The following is a 21,211-nucleotide window of genomic DNA, read 5'->3' as shown; positions in this document are numbered from 1 at the left end:
TTGGCTAACACCTTCTTTGCTAAATGAAACAGGGAACAGGGCCATTCCTGGGCAGCAAAACTAATAATGAGGGAGCTGCCTCTCTCAGTCAACGACCCACATGGCTCACCGTGTGAGCCAGGGTGTCCCAGAGGACATGGGACTGAATAGGGACTGTCCCACCCCTACAGTAACTACATTGGGGAAGTCATTACCCCGTGAGCAAGTCTACACTTGCCACTAACCAAAAGGCAGAGCAAGTGTTGCAGTTAACTCCCAGGCATCCAAAACAGGTGGGCAGTACTCAGCCGAGGAGCCAGGGAGTAGCAAAGGGTGGAGGAGATGCAGCCAAAGAGGGCCAACAAAATCCTCCCCGGGTAGAAGGAGGGGCACAGAAAATCCCCAGGCCGGCCAGCAAATTTAAAAAGAAGGGAGCCTGTACTGCTGCTGGATGAGCAGGAGGCCTGGCTGTCTGAAACCTTCTTTTCAATTTTAGAAGAGGGATGCCAAGAAAGTCCCTGAATAGATACTCAGTTGGTGAGAAAACTATCTTGCCCAGATTTTTTAAAAAAGGATCCAGCACCCCAAGTCTGCCTACCCAAACCTGTCTTTCCAAATTTGAACTGCCTCGCCCAGTTGAAGAGCCACAGGGCACAGTGCCAAAGCTAGCCCAACCCCTGTGAACGAGAATATCCCAAAGATACAGGAAGCCTGTACCCCTGCTGGATGAGCAGGAGGCCTGGCTAGCCCGCTAGCCCACACCATCTTTCCAACCTTAGAGGGAGAACAGGGAAGGCCCCAAGTAGACATGCAGACAGTGAGGGAGATGCATCACCTAGTTGATGAGCTGCAGGGCAGTGCAGCAGGAGCTGGACAGCCACCTGAGGGCAGTAGTGTCCCAAACAAAATGGGACAGGTTGGGAACCAACCCCTCCCTAAGGTAACGGGTCAGGTAAAGACAGTAACCCTGAAACTCCATCGTCCATGGGACTACCACAAGAGGAGTTCATGTACAGTTAGAACCAAATTGAACCCAGAGCCCAGTCAACCAGTGAGTGTCTGCCAGGGGGTGGACACATCTGAGGGTAGCCAGGAGGGGTCAAGTGTGAAGCAGACTTCCCCAATTGAACCCTTGGCTGCCAGGGTGGCAGATTCCTGAGTGTCAAATGCCCACTCAGCAACCCTAACTCAAGAACAGTGGAAGGATATGACTGCCCCGCTTGGGAAATTTAAAGAAATTCACAGGGATCCACTCGAGGTCAGGCAGGAAACCCAACACCTGCTGGATCCCAGTATACTGGAGCTCCCCCCACCATTATCCTGGAGTTGGACCTTGCAGCCTTTTAACCAACAAAATAAATTACTCACATTGGCTGACACATTGTCCCATGTCTAAACCTTGAGAACGTAACAGGGAACCGACCTTCCCCCTTGCTAGCTATGCATGTTTGTTTTTACAGGAGTGAATGAGAGAATGCATGTACACTTCCTCACTTCTATTCTTCCTTCCAAAGACCAGATATATATATTTTTTTAAATTAAATGGAATTCACTTTATTTTTCTTGAATGGGGGAGGCTTGTCCTGTCCAGGAGACAGGAAGGAAAAAAGTATATATATATATATATATATATATATATCTACATCGCCTGGCTACTTTATAAAGTTATTTTCTCTGTTTTTCAAAATGGACAATTGCTGGGCTGATAAAATGGCTGCAACTGATCACATGCTGGTTTCTAGAAGATTCTAAGCTGTTCCCATGGACAAAGCCTACCTCATCATCTTCCTGGAATGTGACTTGTGTAAACCTTCCAGCCAAGCCAACACAAAGGATTCGTAGATGATACGTCCGCACGAGTCAGCCCTGGACAAAGGCAGAGCTGTTGTGGACTCATCATCTCCAATGTTGTACAAATGATTCTTCAGTTATCTGCTCAAAACATAATGGGCAGAATTTTGCCCTTGGTTGGTGGGCGGGCAGCCGAACTCCGCCACCGAAGCGGGTCCCGCCACCATTTTAAGTGGGTGGGCCAATTAAGGCCTGCCCAGCGGCCTGCCCGACGGGAAGCACTATGCGCTTCCTGTGCGGGGGGGGAGGGATTCCCCATCTATCAAAGTGCGCTCTTTTGCGCATGCGTGCAAAAAAACGCACTGCTCCCTGAGACTAAGTGCTGTCTCAGGGGGATCAGTGAAAGTGTTACAAAGTTAAAAAATAAAAAAAATTATTAACATGTCCCCCCTCACGTGACAATGTCACACAAGATGGGACATGTTAATAAATAACACATAAAATTTATTAAACATTTTTAAAGCGGACATGAAACCTCATCCTGCCAGTGGATGAGGTTTCATGTATTATCAGAAGCCCACTGGGGCTCCTGGCTTGCTCGCCAGCCTTAAGGTTGGACGGGCCGTGTCTTTAATTATCTTAATTACCCTGTCAATGGCCTCAATTGGCCATTGACAGGTCGGCGGGCGAACAGCTGATTTTGCTGTCCGCCCGCCTTCCTAAAGATTTAAATGGACTGGGATGACGTCAGGGGTTCCTCCTGATGTCATCCTGCGTCATTTTCCCGTCAGCGAGCGGGCCCCACCCCCAAATCGCCGACAGGAAAATTCAGGCCAATGGGTCAGCTGAATAGCTCGCCCCGAAACCACCCTGTCACATGACCGAGAAATTTGAATTCCTTTAATTATACAGCTTTTGAATTTTATCTTCAGTTACGGTTTAAACTCCAAAGATAACCGGACTCTCGGCTAGTGCCTGTCTTGGACCTCCACCTCTCTTTGATCTCCAGAAAGAACCCTGTATTTTACCTACAGAGTGAACTAATACCCAAGAAAAAAGAACACTTCGCTGCATCTTCAACGGACTCAACCTGCAACCCAGTTCCTAGCACCAAGACCAGGAATTCTGCCAAACAAAGCCACCTAAAGGAACCTTCCTTGGCCATTGATTCTGGATTCTGGACTCACTTGAAACCATAATTCTTATTTTTATCGTGGTCTTTGCCCTGAACCCCTATCTTTCCCTTATCCCTCTTCATTGTATGAATGCAAAAGGGGTGGAAGATACAAAACCCCTTCACACATTTTGTGTGTGTGTGTAAAGTAAACTACCCTCCTTATTTGACCTTATGTTGCATTTGCTATGGCGTTATTAATAGAGGATTGGATAACTCCAAAATTGAAGAGTTGGGGAAAATACGCCACCAATTATTAAGGGGGAAATCAGAAAACAAAAACACCTTTCTGTTTACGGATGGGTAGTGATTGGAGAAATCAGGGCTGTTTAAATTAATCCCCTTCCTGTCTGTAACAGCACTTACTGTTACTATCTTGAGTGAAAGAGACATGATAGCAAGACAATCACATGCTCTTATCTCAATTGTATGTGATGTGAGGCATCTGAAAAGGAGGTCCATTTCTGAACAGAGTGGAAAAGGATGTTTTTAAATTCATTTGGCCACATCATCCAACCTGAACCTCAGACAGAACTTAATGCAAGGCAGAGTGAGCTTGAGAAGTTGCAAGCTGCTGGCTACGATTAATAGTAAAATAAACCATGACTCCTTTTAGAGAATTTCTTTTTCCATAAATTTCACTGTTAAGCTTGAGTCTGATCATTAACATGTTCACAAATACATATTGTGTGGGATGAGCTGTGATTAAAGTTCCAGATAAACACAATTTCCATTGTTGCAGGTTTCTTTTAGGAGAGGGCGATAAAGTAATTCCTGTAAATACCATAATTATGGATGGCTCCTTATTAACCAGGATAGAAGAACAAGAAGCAGAAGTACACGTCAGAAAAAAGACTGCATTGAAAATGTGTTTTTACTCCTATGTAATTAGACTTGACACTTGCACTAAGGTGAATAATTTTGCAGCTCATACGCTAAGAAGAACCTGTCATGGAAAATACAAAGACTTCAAATTTTGCTTTATTAACTATCCTTTTGGGGAAAAAAATGAAACCTAACTTTTTCAACTTTTCAAGTACAGAAACATGACATTTTAAAAAATAAAGCCTTGCAGGAATACTATTTGACCCTTACAAATGTTTTAATTCTAATGTGATATATAGAAAGAAGATTTTGCTGGGAAAAGGGAAATACTTTTGTAAATGGCTTGGTATCTCTTTAGATACTGGTATGGCTACCTGGACCACTGTGAGGAAAACGATAAATCATAATGGCTGGAAGGAATGCTGGTTCGCGCACTGCACTGGAATGATTATCCATGTTGTCGTCATCTTGAATTCTCTGTCCGAAGGCAGGTCCGAACGACAGTGCCATGACCTCCACCAAGGGAGCAAGGAGACAGGTCCCAAATCCACCCCAGCTAGGGAACGGGGATTGAACCCTGTGCTGTTGATGCCAATCTGATCCAACCGGCCCCCAAGGAGTCCGAGTTGCCATGGCAATATACATCATGAATGTTGCAACCTGGAGGTATGGATAGTGATGGTAGAGGCTCCAAATTCTTTCCATCACGTGGCTGACCAGAAATCTCTCTCGCTCTTACCACCTGCCATTGGCCTGTGTTGGAAGGATTAACAAGTTGATGCTCAACCTGTTTGGCCGCGTAATGAACGCACCTTCCTAGGCCATCAAGTCCTGGAGTGGGACTTGAAGCTGGAGCTTCTGGCTCAGAGGCAGGGACGCTACCCACTGCGCCACAAGACCTCCTCTATGCCTAATAAAAGTGAAAATAAAATTTGTATAAGTTATTTAAATTACTTTCTTGTTCCTTTTTAATGTACTATTTGTAATATATTTTTGTATAATATGTAGTTTCTTTGAAATGAACAGCTTTCTGTAAATTCTTAGGCTGCCATCCATGGTACTACAGAGAAGGAGGCCATTCAGCCCTTTGTGCCTGCACCAGATCTTACTATGTGCAATCCAAAACTAATCTTACTACCCTGCTCTTTCTTGATAGCCTTGTTTCTTCCACTTCTTAAAATATTTATTCACTTTTCCCTTGAAAATTTCAGTTGCTTCTGCCTCAGCTACTCCATGTGACAAATGTACCATGCTGTGACAGTTCCATTCATAAGGAATTTTCTCTTAACTCTTTTCCTCACTTTCTCTTAGTCACAATTTTAACTTAATGGCCCCTTTTCTCCGAAGCAGACAAAACAGTCTTTGTCCATTCACCTGGTCAAACTCTCTTCATGATTTAAAAAACCAGTTAAATTCCCTGTCTTCTTCCCCTGTTCTTAGTGGAATTACAGTGAAACCTGTAGATTGAAGACAACCAAGGGGTCGGCATCAACTGTCCTTTTTTTGTAGATATCCTTATGTTCAAAATGGTTATGTATGGTACTCTTTTTATTATTTAAAAAAATCCAAAGATCCAGAAGGACCAGCTGAGATTATTAACAGCACCTAATCAGCTTCAAAAATTCTAATAATTTAAGATTGGAAACAGATATAACAGCAAAAGTGATGTGCCAAGTATAGTACATTGTCAATGGAACATGTTCCCAATGACATTCTCAGACAACGGACAACCACATGGGCTATGCCTATGTGCATTCTGAGTTTGTTAGGATTGTCAACTCATGGAATGTATTCCTCGAGGCTTGATACGTGAGCTCTGACCATTTGTTGTCTGATCACTCCCCAAAGCCAAACCTGTCCAAAGAAACATATCCAATATCAGAAGCTGAGAGAAAGAACACGATGGCAGGGTCGGGGGAGAGGTGGTGCCAGCAGCTACTGAAAAAGTTTTTGGATGTGGTGCTGGGAAAGAAAGGATGACTTTTCTTGCTGTTTGCACATACTCCTAAATTCAGGAGACTGGTGAGGTCAGCGAATACAAGTCTGCATAAGGCAGCAAGGGTTTTGTGAAAGAAAACAGTCTTTGTCGAATAGAAAATTTCACATGACACAGGTACTGTTTCTTTCACAAAATATGCTGCTGCCTTGCAATGACCTGTATAAACTGACCTCAGAAAAGTGATAGATTCAGGAGAATTTGGGGACAAAAAGGAAGCAAGCTGCAAGGGGAAGCACCAGTGACTTGACTTTGCGAAAGTTGAAAAGGTTGTATTAATAGAACCATTCAGTATAAATCAGAGGACACCAATTTGACACTATACAGGCTGCAGGTCAGACCGCAGCTAGAATACTGTTGCCAATTTTGGTCCCACCATATGGTAGGTGATGTAGTGGCCTTAAAAAATATCCAGAGATGTACAAGAATGTTTCCCAGCTTAAAAAACTTCAGTTATTCAGACTCAAGGACCTTGGTCTATTTGCTTTAGAGTAGCATAGACTCGGAAGAGTGGTGATCGAGGTCTGTGGAGTAATTAAAAGGCTGGATAGCATCCTTAATTGCTGGATTTTTCAGTTTAAGATATTGGGTAAGAATAAACTGGGATATTAGGAAGTTCTTCTTCTCTTCCTAGAGAATTGTGAGTTTCTGGAATACATTGTCATCTGATGTGGTGTGTGCTAACGCTTCATGTCTTCAAGAGGGAACTTGACTGGTTCCTGAATGGGGTAAAGACTGCATCATCTAGAAGGTAAGTATCTTTATGGGTGACACTTGGTCCATGTGATCTCCCAGACTGGTTTTGATGGCCTGAGGGGGTCAGAAAAGAATTTCAGAGCTTTTTTTTCACCTTATTAGCCATGGTTTCTTCTGCTCTTTTGCCTCTACAAGGAGGTTACATGGCTATTGTGGCTGAGGCAGGGGTTGCAGAGAAGAATTGTTTAGTTACGATGATCCAGCAATCGTGGTTGGGACAGGCTTCCTGCCTGTTGTCTATGTGTTTGTAAGTTTCAGATACAGCAACTTTGCAACTGTTTTTATTCATTCATTCATCCACGAGGTGTGTGTCACTGAAAAAGCCAACATTTATTTTGGAATTTTAAATTGTAAAAGCTGTAAAAGGGCTTTGTGCATTGAAGGCTGTCCATAGTTCATAATTTGCAGTTGTTCATTTTTTGGGAACGTCCACTTATGCAGTTTTCACAGTAGTCTCAGTATTTAAAGTCTATCTGCCCCATGTTTTTTGTCCCTCGCATGGTACCTGCTTGTAAGCTTATTTTTAGTATTGGCCCTAGGCCTGCATTTACTGACCAATTATGGACGCACTCATGTCACACTCGCACCTGCTATTGTGTAGAAATGCAGGATGGATTAGAGTAACTCCAGTCTCACCTGGGGTTGTCTTCATATAATCTTGATATTGGTGCTGTGCTTGTATAGAGAGACCTGAGATGTGAACTTTGTACACTCGTGTGAGGGAAAATTTACATACAGACATTCTTTCCAACACCCTTTTTTCATGTAATTGGTATCACAACAGTTTTTCTACATCAATTGTCTTTTATGAACTGAACTTCACAACTTATTTTCTACCTACTACATCAACTTAACATATCCCAAGTCCACTAATTAACCCAGATCACAAATTGTTTATGGTGAATGCATAGGATGCCCCTTACATCAACTGTCAATTAGTGCAGCATAAACTTAACTATTTTGTGGAGGATCAAATTTATTTACAAATAAAATAATACACAGAAGCAATAACAGATGAAACATATTACTTTATGCACTATGACATATTACACAAGCTCACAATTCTTCCAGCTGCTCTTTGCACCTCTTGACAAGAAGGTATTTGGGTGGTACAAATGTAAGCATCTATTGGCATGCAACAACAAACAACAACATATTTATATAGCGCCTTTAGCGTAATAGAATACCCCAAGATGCTTCACAGGAGCATTATAAAACAAAATATGACACTGAATTACATAAGGATATATTACACCTGATGACCAAAAGCTTGGTCAAAGAGGGAGGTTTAAAGAGTGTATTAATGGCAAAAAGAGAGGCAGAGAGATGTAGGGATGACATTCCTGAGCTTAGGGTCTAGGCAACTGATGGTGCAACCACCAATGGTGGAGTAATTAAAGTCAGGGATACACAAGAGGCCAGAATTAGAGTAGCACAAATATCTGGGAGGTTGCAGAGGTGGGGAGGGCGAGGCCATAGAGCAATTTGAAAACCGGGAAGAGAATTTTAACATCAAGAGTTTGGCTCCCAGTCAAGCAATGTGGGTCAGTGAATGCAGGTGTGATAGGCGAATGGAACTTGGTGTGAGTTAAGACAGGGACAGCAGAGTTTTGGGTTACCTTAGATTTATGGAGGGTAGAATGCAAAAGACTAGCCAGGAGGGTGTTGGAATAGTCGGGTTTGGAAGCGACAAATGCATGAATGAAGGTTTCAGCAGCAGATGAGCTGAAATGGGGAGAAGTCATGCAATGTTACGGAGGCGGAAATAGGCGATCTTAGTGATGGTGTGACTATATGGTCAGAAGCTCATCTTGAAGTCTAAGATGACACCAAGGTTGTAAAAGATTGGTTTAATCTCAAACTGTTGCCAGGGAGTGAGATGGAATCAGCAGCTAGGGAAGAGAGTTTGGAGCAGGGACCAAAAACAATGAATTCAGTTTTCCAAATATTTAATTGGAAGAAATTTCTGCTCATCCAGTACTAGATATCAGATAGGTAGTCTGGTAATTTAGCAACAAAAAGGTGCTGATAAGGTAGGGCTGGGTGTTATTACCAGAAGTGTAAAAACTAATGCTGCGCTTTTGGATGATGTTCCCATGGGGCAGCATGTAGTTAAATAGGGGGGAACCAAAGATAGATTCTTGGGGTACAACAGAAGTAACGGTGCAGGAGCAGAAAGAGACGCCATTGCCTTATGGGCCAGGATTTTACAGTCGGTGTGCAGGGGTGGGCCTGACACACCGGAACGTAAAATGACGCGCGATGTTTCATTCGGTAGACGCATGCCGGAGTCGGCTGTGCACCCACCAATAATTAAAAGGCCTATTAAGGCCATTAAGGAACTAATTAATCTCAAATTTACGCTGCCCGCCCAACCTAACGGTTGGCGGGCAGGCGAACCGGCCAAGCGGCCTTTACGTTTTTTAGGAAACCTCATCCACGAGCGGGTTGAGGTTTCCTAAAGCTTTTACAAATTGAATAAAAACTTTTTTTGAAAAATAAAAACATGTCCCACCTCAGTTACATGAGGGGACATGTTTCATTAAATTTTTAATGTTTTTAATAATTCCCATAAAAGGCGCTTCAATCTCCCTGAGGCACAAAGCTGCCTCAGGGAAATTGAAGCGCTCTATCGCGCGCATGTGCAAAAGAGCACTGGACCCAACTTTCCCTCCTCCCCACTACCCCTGCACAGGTATCACTCAGCACTACCGCTCACAATCCATGCTGGGTGGGCCTTAATTGGCCCGCCCACGTGAAATTGCGGTGCCAAGCTGATCGTGGGTGGCGGTCAGCTCTGCGACCACTCCCACTGAGCCCGCCCGATGCGGGAAAAATTCAGGCCATGTTCTCAGTTAGAGATCAGTAACTTTTTTTAAAAAAAAGAAGAAATCTGAAATCCCGGTTATTCACCAAAACAATGAAGCCAGAGGATTCCACCGTTTAAAATAGAAGACTTTTTACGATACAAGAGTCAAACAAAGCAAACACTAAATACTATCTTAGGAAACAACCTATACTCTAAAGCCCAGAATCAACATAGCTTAAACATGAATTAACTGACAAATTGTGGTCGATTATAAACTATAAATTACACATTAAATAGCATATAAAACTAAGACAGATCTTAAAAATTGGCTCTGCAGTCCACTCAAAATATAGGCCATCAATCTCAGTTACAAAGTCCTTCAAAACTCTGCCTTCCTCACAAAGAGTTCAGCTTCTCCCCTTCCAGGAGCTAATCTGATCCTTAGCCAACAGCAGCGCACAACCAACCTGAGTTCCACAGACACATGCCTGCAGAACCTCCTCAGCCTTGTCTGGATAGCTTAGATCCACCAATGTTATCTTCAAGCAACAGAAATAGCTGCAGCAACTATATATTTGCTTATTCACAGTTTCTGGATCTAGCCACTGGCCTGAAATTTTCAGTCAGTATGCGGGGGCAGGCCCGACATGCCAGTACGTAAAATGACACCTGCATCCCAACATCATTGTGCTGTCTCGCGATGCTTCGTTCATCGGGCGCACGGTGGAGTCGGCTGCGTGCCCTCGATATTTAAACGGCCTATTAAGGCCATTAAGGAAGTAATTAAGGTCAACTTTACGCTGCCTGTCCAACCTTACTGGCAGGCAGGCGAAAAGGCCAAGCGGCCTTTACGTTTTTTAGGAAACCTCATCCACAAGTGTGATGAGGTTTCCCAAAGCTTTTATTAATTAAATTTTTTTAAATCCTGAAATATAAAAAAATGCCCCTTGTTGTGACCCTGTCATATGAGGGGACATGTTTAATTAAATTTTTAACCATTTATTTATTTCAAAAGCGCATCAATCTTCCTGAGGCAGCTCCATGCCTCAGGGAGATTGATGCGCTCTTTTGCGCACATGCGCGAAAGAGCGCTGGCCCCGACTCTCCCTCCTCCCCCCACCCGCACAGGTAGCGAACGCTACCGCTCGGGTCTTACGCTGGGCGGGCCTTCATTGGCCCGCTCACATAAAATGGCAGCGCGGAGCCAATCGCGGGTGGTGGTCGGCTCTGTGACTGCTCCCGCCGAGCCCACCTGCCAACTGAAAAATTCAGGCCACTGTCTTCTTCTGCCTACCTGTCTGTACTGCACCATAGAAATCATCATCAACTACTGAGTTCTAATGACTTTGTGTTCCTTTATATGGTTTCAGCCAGGAGTTTTGGTTTCCCATCTTAGTGTCAGTCTTAGTTTCCTTACCAACTGGGAGAGTCAGCTTCCCTTTCTCCGTTTCCCATTTCAATTAGGGTCCTCCTCAAAAAAACAAGCTTTAAAACATCACAATTGCAAAAGGGCTTATGGATCTTTATTCACTTGTATCCATAATTGTTGCAATGAACAGAACCTGAAGGGCAGGAAATAATCTGTATGCCAAAATAATAGTTTTCCTTGTGCCTAAGTTCTTTACAGATGCAATCTGCCATCAAGCTTGATTATGTTGCCCTTCAAAGTTTGATCCATGACACACTCCAAAATCTTTGGTCAAGATTTAGCCAAGTAAAGGCCATCTTTGAAAGACTTTAAAATGAGTATTTTATATACTCATTAACTTTGTTAAAACACTGGTTATTGATCACCAAATTAGCATTTTAAATAATACCCTTTCCCTTCAAAGGTGGCTTTTAACTTAACCATTGTTGCTTGATCTTTGATTCAAAGGCCTTCACGTGCTACATACTGGTGATACCATCTCCAAACAGCCATTTCAGCTTTAAATTCAGTGTTTTGAAACAATTTTAAAACTGGATTACCACCACATGTTGTGTATATGTCTTTGTATTGTATGTGCCTGTATATAAAGCTTCTATCTTTATATGTTTAAACGGACAAACATTTTATTGTCACAGCTGTGACATGTCCATTCTTGCTCTGCACCACACTATTAATTTAAAACATCTGCAAATAGAATAGAATCACTTTAAGTAGGGTGTATTTGAAAAACACAATTTCAGTCAGATAATTGCAGGAACTGCCACGCACTCCCATATCATCCATGATTAACTCTGAGGTCTGGGCTTTTCTGCACAAAAAGAAAAACTCTAACCTTACAAATGGTGAGTATGGCTGGCTTTCATCACACCTGTCCCAGAAATGTCTATGATTCCCTTTAAGCTTCTTGTTCTGCCATTAATATCCCGTGTGAGTGATTTTCAAAAACTCTTTCTCTGAGTGATGAAGGAAAAACCATTGAATAATGTTTTGAGAGCTGCAAAGAATGTCTGGTACTCAAAGGTTTAAGATGACAATTGCTCAATATTTTTCTTCATGAAGTATAAGAATAATACTTAATAATAATAATAATTCTAATTCCCTTCTTTATCTTTAGGTATGGCTTTCCCAACGAAAGGTTAAGAATTCAAGAACCATGTTACTGAACCCTCATCAGATCTGAACTTTAACAAATGCTTAGTTTCACAGCAGCCATGGACAAAATGAGCCCAGCCGGACTGTCAGTGAAATACTAGCATTGTGTATGTGTGCGCATATTGGAAACCAGCTGGGTCAATTTGTTATAATTCTGGCCTACTGTTCTTCCTACCATTTTGTTACATCTGTCCCAGAGGAATCACATGTAAAGTATTTCATTGTCTGTTTGGTGTAGGGTTCATTCAATACTGTGTTTGCTTTACAAATCACCTAATCCTTTGCAAATTGTAGCTCGCAGCTTCTGAGCTAAGTGTGCATTTTGTAGGTCAATTGCTGAAGAACTTTTTAAAATCTGTAGAGGTTTTATTTTTAAAAAAATTGATCTCAATATTGATTCAGTGTTACGATGACATAAAACTTGTTTGTTTGCAAGAAGCACTCCACTGATTATGTGACTAGTAAAACTTAATTGCGCTTGATCTAATTGAATTATCTCATACAGTGGGATTTTTAACAAATGGATAATAATGGTTTAAGACTATGTCTTTTGAAACGGAATGCAATATTAACATGCACAGTTGTACTCTATTTAGTAATTTCTGCGTAAAATGTTCAAATTATAAAGGTGCTGTGCCTTAACCTGTTTTTTAACTGATATCTTGTAGTAAGTTCTAATGTAAACCCATCTTTGATCTGCTGTTGAAATGCTATTGATAAGTTAACCAATCACTTCCTAGGAAACTCCTCTAATCATGTGTTGGAAATGTTGCAATTTAACTAGGTGCAGTGGCTACTAAAGTTCGAAGGCACGATATGCGGGTCCATCCTTACCAAAGGATTGTGACCGCAGACCGAGGTTAGTTTAGTTCTGGAGTTCTTGTTTTTTGTTGAACATGTTGACTGAAAGGGTGCTGCTTTGCAACATCATATCAAGTGGAGTTGACCAATGGTCTAGTTTTTGACGACCAGTCATGTCCATTTTTATTCTGCCAAATATCACTGTGCCCAACAACTCTTTTAAGATTTTTGTTGCAAAGCTTTTTGAGAACTTTTGAATAGAAGTTCTCCACATAAGATGAAGGAGATGGAAAGATATATTAGGCTGGAGAAAGAGAATATTGGTGTTCCTGTTCCCTGCCTGGTCAAATTGTTGAACATTGGGGTGCATATTCTAACTGTCAACCTGTGTTTAATATTAGAGGAGGGAAGGAAAATGCATTCACTTATGTTAAAAAGTTACTCACAAATCCAAAAAGGCTTTATAAAACTATACTTCAGAAAGAGCCAATTCTTTTTCCATGAAGAAAGGGCCAATTCTTTTTCCATGAAGAAAGGAAGTCCTAATTGTGCCTTTATAATGTTCAGTGAAATGTTACACATGAAAATGAATTTTATATATGTACTGATTTTATTGATGCTTGTTGAGGGCTCCATGAACTTTTGAAATCTGCATTGGACATATTATGCTTAAGATAGGGTTAGCAATGTATCCTGAGTACTTATTTTCTCTTTTTTTCCCAGTAGTTTACACAACAGGTCTTAACAGGAAACTGAATGTTCATTTTCCCAGCCTAACTGTTGCTTTAGTCATGTGCCCTTAGACCTACAAGTGGGAAAACATAGTTTAAAATTGTTAATGTACTTTAGGCTCACTAACACATCATGAATTTTGAAAGTTCAGATTCTTATTACCTAATTAATTTTCAAAGTGATTATTGCATCCAACCTATGGCCATATAAACCTTCCCATTTTTTTTCTCTCTACTTTTTGATAACAACAGCTGGAACTGCACCCCTAGTCCGGTTTCCCATAGATACTTTGTTCCCATGTCCATTTTGTATCCAAATTGTTTTCATTGTCAGGTGAACCAATTTTATGTAAAGAAATGTACTATATTTTAAGCGCACTTTACATTTTACGTGAAATTACATCTAATGGGGAGAAGAAAATGAACACTTGTGGAAGAATCTAGTACAATGAAGAACTAGAATATGCCACAAACAAAATAAAAGCCAGCTTTCCCTTGCGTACTTTGTTCCAATACTTTGATGCCCTACTATCATCCCTAACACTAAATATTCACATTCGGGTGATGATAATCTAATATCTACGTGCTGTGTTGGAAGCCTAAATTACGACTTGGTATTCCAGCATTACTTTTGGACCTTAATTTATTCAAGAGCAGATGCTGTTTAAAGCCAGTGTCTACCAACTGGGTCTGAAGGACTTCAATATTCAATATAATAGCTTCTACAGGCTATATTAATTAATGCTGTTGATGGGTTGTTTAGTTAGATGGTTCTCTTTCTTTGCATAGGATTGTGTTTCTCAAGCATGCATTTTGCAACAGTAAAAAGATTTTTCCAGTTAATTTAGTTGTATTACTTTTAACTAAGCATTTAGGATTGGTGATGGGTTAATGAGTGCATAGTTCCTTACTGCTAAGAAAATGACCCTGCAGTGTAACTTTACAGAATTATATTTGGTACAGATATCAAGATAGACAGACTGACTGAAGTAATTGGAATAAACTCCACATTGTGTTGCACGGTTACTGAACCTGTGTGTACTGTTGAAAGCCTTGGACTGAGCAGAGGATATGTAGCAGGTGTATTGGTTGATTGAAAAGATTATAGCCATTTTGTTGGCCCTTATAGGCTGTATATTATAAAAGACAAAAAAAAGTGCTTAGTTTTCTCCGAGCATATTGTGGCCTTTAAAAACCTCTCAAATTTTTAGCAGGGTAAAATATTACTAACGCACAGTAATTTTTTTTCTTGATATTTTTTAAAAGTACTAGCAATAGATGAGTCCTAGAATGTAAAATGATTACCTAGGCATCAGTCTTTTCTTCATTTTTAACAGGTACACTGAACAAACTGTCTCACAGTATTAGATATTCTAGCATCATGATCTTGGACGCTAAAATACCTGGATATTGTTGAAACAATGCCTGATTCCATGCAGTACAAATTCATGGCCTTGCATTGGCTGTCAGTGGGTAATGCACTCCTATTTTAGCCCACTTACGTAACATGAAAAAATGTGCTGTTCTTCTATGTAGTATTTTTTTCCCTAAAGAGGATGATGTCCATAAATGAGAGGCCATGTACATAACATTGTGAATAAATACAGCCTGATGAATAGGCCACCAAAAGGGATGCTATTATTAAGCATTACACCGACCTTACCTTGCTGAAATGGCACAAATTTGACTTTGCACTGAATAATTTATTTCATTTCCTCTGTTTTAGTCTTGTGGCCAACAGTACAATATTTTGGAACCTCAGAATTTTGATACATGTTAAGCTGTTGAACAAAAGTCTTATTTTACATTTAAGTGGACCAAGTTGGGTGGAGGGAAATGGGAGAACGAAAGAGAGTGAGACAGAGAGAGAAATAGAGCGTTTCCAGAACGCTGTGACTTATCATTTTCCACTTGAGAACTTTTGTTTTACTGTAATCATCTCCATTTTTAATTTTTTTGCAAAGAAAATAGTATTACAGGTGGCTTCTTTTAAAAAAAATATAAAAATATAAAGCAGGAATGTATATGAAAATGTCAGATTTTATTGTATTTGCAGAGTATTAGCATTGAAATTCAAAAAGAGGGCTGTTTGTAGTTTAAAATGTGCATTATAGTGTCAAGTAGAAATTCATCTATTTTTGGATATATTTTAGGGCTTTATAAATGTAGACTTTTAAACGGCAGGACTTCTATTGTGTTTACATGCAAATGCATTTTATACAAGACTGTCCTATAAGTGTACAATAGTACTCTCAACTGGAATATGTTGGATAAAGTAAAATACTTGGCCTCTTCCAAGTTCCCATGATGTAGCCTACACTGCTAGTCATATAATTTAGAAGTGCTTGTATTTTGAGGCCAAGAATTTCATATTGTTGTAAATAGAAGAATTGAAAGGCAATAAAATTTTATTGAACAACTTTGTTTTGCCCTATAGTTTGTTAAGTTTGTCCTGTGAACTCTTTAAATCATTTCTACTTTATAACCAGTTAATCACATCCATCATTAATAGTTGCTTTTTTTTTGCTTGCACTTGGAAGGTCACTAATGCTTAATAGCAGTCAGGTGCTGACAACTATGCACTAACCAAGGAATGCAGACATTGCAGTGCAGATCCAAGCATTTTTCCTTGACTCTCTTGTATGATTATTGTTTCTCGAGCTCTTCCATTGACTGCTACTAACCATTAGTCATTATTAGTTTTACTTTTTTCCTGTTAACAAATTGTGGTAATGGGGCTCCTTTTCATGCTTTGAGTCATGATCCAGTGCTGTCATGATTGAATGCATTCTGTAGATGGTGTCGAGCAGTGCGTCAGAATTACAGTGCTTGTTTTAATAGTTGTGATTAGTTTTTCATGTTGTCACCCAGTTGTCACCAGCTGACAATAACCTCTTCTCTATCTTTTTTCTTTTCCTTTTTTGTTTCTAACCGCCCAGCCGCCACCGGCAACTAACCTTCTGACCTCTGAACTCTTCACCCAATGATGACCTGACCATGCCTGCCTGCTGATCAGTTAACTGGTGATCGCCTTTGCTTGCCTGTCTTCAGTGCAGCGAGCTGAGGCACTGTCTGTTCGTCTTACTGCCTAACAATGAAAACAAACATAAAAACAAAACACACAAAACAAACAAAATTACCCAGCCTCACAGTTTTTCTGGTTGGGTGAATCGTGAGGTCCTAAAACCTGCACTGAATAGTACTAAAGCAATAAAGTTCAATTCATCCCTCAGCACTGTTCATCAGTGATCATCATTTAGTGACCCTCCCTAATGAACGATAAGAAGGCTTCACCTAGGAGACAAGAGATGGATGTATATGAATAGCTATTAACAAAGGCAGTAACTGTGGGAGTTTGAAGAACATTTTTTTCTCATGGTGAAGTCACAGGTTCCCTGAATGTATTTTGTTGTGATGATGCATCATGCATGAACCTTTGGTCAGTGATGTCATTGGTGAAGGGTTTTTGAATGAAGTGTAATGTTCAAAATATGGCCATTTTTTTTGTTTCCTAAATCCATTTGTGTTCCTCAAGGGCACAGATGCCAACTCAAAGCCTTTCATGACCTTAACCTGCCAGTTCAGAATTTTCCTTAATGAATGTTTGTGCCACTAAGAAGAGCACTGAAACAGAAGCGAAAGGGGAAGACAACTGAATTTGTAATATGTGAATTAAGAATGAGGGTATCCATCAGATGCTAAGATTTTTTTGACAACAAGGTCCATGCATTATGTGTCATGATAGTGGGCGAATTGTTGAATCCTATTTTTCTTCCTTGTATAGAATTGTTTTCTCAAGGATGTAAAGCCATGCTTGCCTATTTACTATATACATGTAATTAAATTGTAGATAAGCATAATGCATTGAACAGACCACAAAAAGAACAAAAAAGTAGATACTTTTACTATACAAGGGTGCTGGTAAGAAGAAATATATTTTTGACAGTGTAGTCTTTTATACTTTCAAGTATTAAACAGAACCTGAACAAAGAAACCCTTTATTTCATTAAATGATTTCCTGATAGTTGTGAACAAAGCAAACCAGGAGACCAAAACAGCCTCTTTTTTTTTTCCTTTTTTCTTTTTTCCCTTTTTTGTCAAATTGTAAAGATTGGAAAATGTCTAAAGAGAGAAGTGCCTTATTTTATTCATGGTCATTTTGTCTAGCGTCTCACAAATCAATCATCTCGCTGAATGCAAGATCTCAAATGCATGCAAACTTAGCTGCCCAGTACTTACATGAAAGGATCCACAAGTGAATAAAAATGAGCTGGCAGTTGTCGCCTGGTTAGTGCCACGTCACTGAGCCCATGGCTTTCTCTAACTGTGACTGTGACATCGATTTGTACACTCTCCTGGTTTTATAGTGAATTGTTCAAAGCCATCATTCCCTGTGGATATTCACATCTTAAAGAGCTAGTTTGCCTTTTGTTGCCATCAGTAGGGTGACCTAAGAATCAAAGAAACTGAAAGATAAACAGTAAAATCTATTTGGAGCATTCACTTGCACCTCAATCTGACTGTAAAATTTGATGTTCATGAACAATTTCCAAACTTTCTTGTCTTCAGCATGCTGCAATTAAGTGCCCTTGAAAGAGACTGAGCCTGTTGTGTAGTGCATAAGATAGCCCAGGTAGATCGAAGAGGGAGACAGCTTTCCTGTTGGTTACACTATCAATGATGGTCTAATTTTCTACCTGGCAGCAGCTTATTTTGATTATTACGAGCCACTAAACCTCAACAAACACTTCCTCCCCTTGAGCATGCAGTAAGGGAGCCGGCAGCAAAGCTGTCAGAAATGAATACAGATTAATACTATTCTTGATTTGTGGTTCAATGGAACAGGATTTCTGTTCTGGAAGTTTTGAGTTTTCTAAAAAGTTAGCTCCAGATGTGTAGGTGGCAGGGACAGAAATTAAGAGCCTGTTTCTTCAACCGTGTTCTTCCTGAAATACCAGCTTTAAAAATAAATTGCTGCTGTCATGTGGATTGCCTGCTCAGTAGAGATTTATAAGATGACGCTGGTGAAGGTAGACTTTCCACTGGCAAAGATTCTAATTAACTCTACTGCTGCTTTCTTACTGACTGACCTCTGGAAAGAGGTAAAGAGAGGGAGATTGCGGGAATTTGTTGGACAGATTCACAGTTGTAGCCAGAGTTTATGTTCAATCATTTCCAAATCTCTCTTAACATTGTTTTAGATGGACTGGTACTCTATATTTCCAAATTGCCATGCATTAGCCATCTTTTTCCAGCAGCTTTGAGTATTGTGTGTAGTTGCAGTAATCATTTAAAACAAAATCTTTTAAGTACTCCATCATTAAACCAGCAATATTGATGACTGTTACAATTTAGTTGACAAATATTGTACAATGTGGTACAAATTGATTGGGAACAATTTGGCTAAAGCATGTAGTACTAAATAAAAAGGCTCTAATGTGGTTCTCAATTAGTTTAGGTGTACACTTTAGCATTCAAGCAACTCTTCTGGACCCAAGAAAGATGCATGTGGTATCACAACTTATTCTTAACTATATATCCAAACCAGCTCAGCCTTCAGTAGGTGCTGAATAGGGGTATGCATTTTTTTTGGCATGACTTCTTACATACTTTCCACTAGTACTTTGACCTGCTAACTATGGCTCAAACTGACTGGTACTTCACCACATGTGTAAGCAGAGGAGTTCTATGCCACAATATATATCTGGTGATTGAATTGATGGCTCATTTATGTCTACAGAGGGATCCTTTTTAACAAAAATTGTACATCCTTTAAAGCTTCCAAGGGAAAAATCCTGCCTTTTTATGGCAGGGGAGAGAAGGGTTCCTATAAAACACTTGCATGGTAAAATCACTCAAATTCTGGTCATTTTGCAGGGGAGAAAATGATTTACTATGCAACAAGTGTGAAACTACTAAAAGCTATCCAGCCAGCTTTAAATGTGCCACCATCTTTGTCTTCCTGATTGATGAAACTCAGCTGATTCTTTGACCATACGCATTTTTCATCAAGTGCCATTTTTTACATTTCTGTTTGAAAAAAGCTTGCGACACTCAAGTGATAGTCATGATAGTGACTGCAGAATGTGGGGTAATTCAAAATTAAAACACAGTTTTATTTTCTGTTCGCCACTGGAATTTGGGCAAGGAGAGTTTGGGAGGGAAAAGTTAGATATTAAAAACAATTCTGTGATGCATCTCTGAAAATTGTCAGTTGCTGACATAATTCCTGAATAAGTGTTACAACTTCAAAAATTTGTGTATGCCCTTAACTTCAATATTACTATTGTTTAAGGGGTTTAGATATTCAAAGGTAGTTTGAGAAAAGAATCATGTACTGTACCTTTATGGCAGTATTATGTATTTCTACAGAGTGATTAGATGGGAGTGTCGCTAGTGGTCATATAGTTGACGTGTGTCAGCTATTTGCAGAGCAAGAAGTAGATCCATGTTGTGTCTGTACCATAACCAACTTATTGCCTAAAGACATGTAAGATAATGTATTTACAGCCATTGTTACAAGTTTATAATGTATTTTTCTATAATCTTGTTTTTTGTATGTTAAATATAACATTCAAGAAATTTTCCTGATAAATTGAAAAAATATAGAAAACCCAACGTTTTGATAACAAGTCAATACCAACCGTTTTTGCAGTAGTTTATTATTGAAAGTGTTCTTCCTTTGGCTTTATGTTAGCAACTTGATGACTTCAATAGACAAGTTGGTTTTCTGCTTTTTTTTAACATGCTTGCGTTTTATTTCATTGATTCTTTGCTGTTTCTATTAACCCTTGCATTATTTTAATAAATGTTATACTATCAAACTACTAACTCTTGACTAAGTCTGTTTTAACCACTTTTGTCTCATTTTCTAAAACAAGCACAAAAATTAAAATGCATCACACAGTTTGTCAGAATAACCCTGAGGTGAGTGACCGCACACTAATGTAATATCTTTAATCCATGTCTTGTTTTTTTCTGTTGGTCGATGGTTTCTGTGTGCTAGTAATAAAGTTGCTGAAATTTAGTCAGGTGATCTTTTTTAGCTTTTAAGGAGTCTACTGTTGAAAGGGGAACAAAAAGCACGTTTTTCACATTGTTAGAGATTTGACACTTGCCTTCTAGATACACACCTGTATACTAATTTTGAACTTATGTGTTTTAGGGACACTGAACGTGGAGCAAAATTAAAAAGACATAGATAGGCATTAGCTTGTCTATAGTATTAGCTGTACACACTCACCTAAAACTAGTTTTGATCAGTACAATTTCAAGAAGTTCATATGCGGAGTTGACTCTGTACAGGGCATATCTTAATCATCCAAAACCATAGCTATTGGATAACCTCTGGTAATTAGAAAGATATTTTTTATATAATTTAAGTTGCAACAGAGTCATTTTCCTTCTTTGAACACCTTTATTAGTGATGAGATAAAGTGTGGAGGTGGAACGGGCTGGTCGATTTGAATTCAGTTTCAACATGATGTTAATAACTTATATAGCCTAAGGTCATTCTGGAGTACCAAAACCTCTGTACAGCTTTACGTAACAGTGTGTTGTTTTTAGAAACATGGTCAATAACCAGCAGCTGGTTTTATTTTGTTTTCATTTCAAGCCTTTTTAAACTTGTCTTTTTGAAACAGGGATAAAAAGTTATTGACTGCATCAGAGTAAATTGTGCTATTGCACAACCCAGTAAGATTGATTTACAATAGCCTTTTTTCAAAATTATTTTTACATAAAACTTTCATGCAGAATTACCCCCTGT

General features: G+C 39.7%; 1 protein-coding gene across 6 annotated transcripts in view; it reads left to right on the top strand.

Annotated features, from left to right (window-relative positions):
* The window catches only part of LOC144689549 (KH domain-containing RNA-binding protein QKI), a 732,880-nt gene extending 717,018 nt beyond the window's left edge, over positions 1-15,862 (top strand). For 4 of the 6 annotated variants that reach the window (XM_078556723.1, XM_078556722.1, XM_078556720.1 and 1 more), the window contains one exon: positions 11,874-15,862. In XM_078556723.1, the coding sequence (XP_078412849.1) occupies positions 11,874-11,899 (26 nt within the window). In that variant the 3' untranslated portion in view covers positions 11,900-15,862. Of the gene's footprint in view, positions 1-2,779; positions 2,830-11,873 lie in introns of those variants that run through there. The other 2 variants (XM_078556721.1, XM_078556717.1) reach the window with 2 other exon arrangements.
* Positions 15,863-21,211: the final 5,349 nt, after the last annotated feature.

This window comes from Cetorhinus maximus, chromosome 14 (genome assembly GCF_964194155.1).
Source record: "Cetorhinus maximus chromosome 14, sCetMax3.hap1.1, whole genome shotgun sequence".
NCBI classification, from domain to species: domain Eukaryota; kingdom Metazoa; phylum Chordata; class Chondrichthyes; order Lamniformes; family Cetorhinidae; genus Cetorhinus; species Cetorhinus maximus.
Note: the sequence above shows the minus strand (reverse complement) of the source record. Positions and strands in the feature narration are given on the sequence as shown.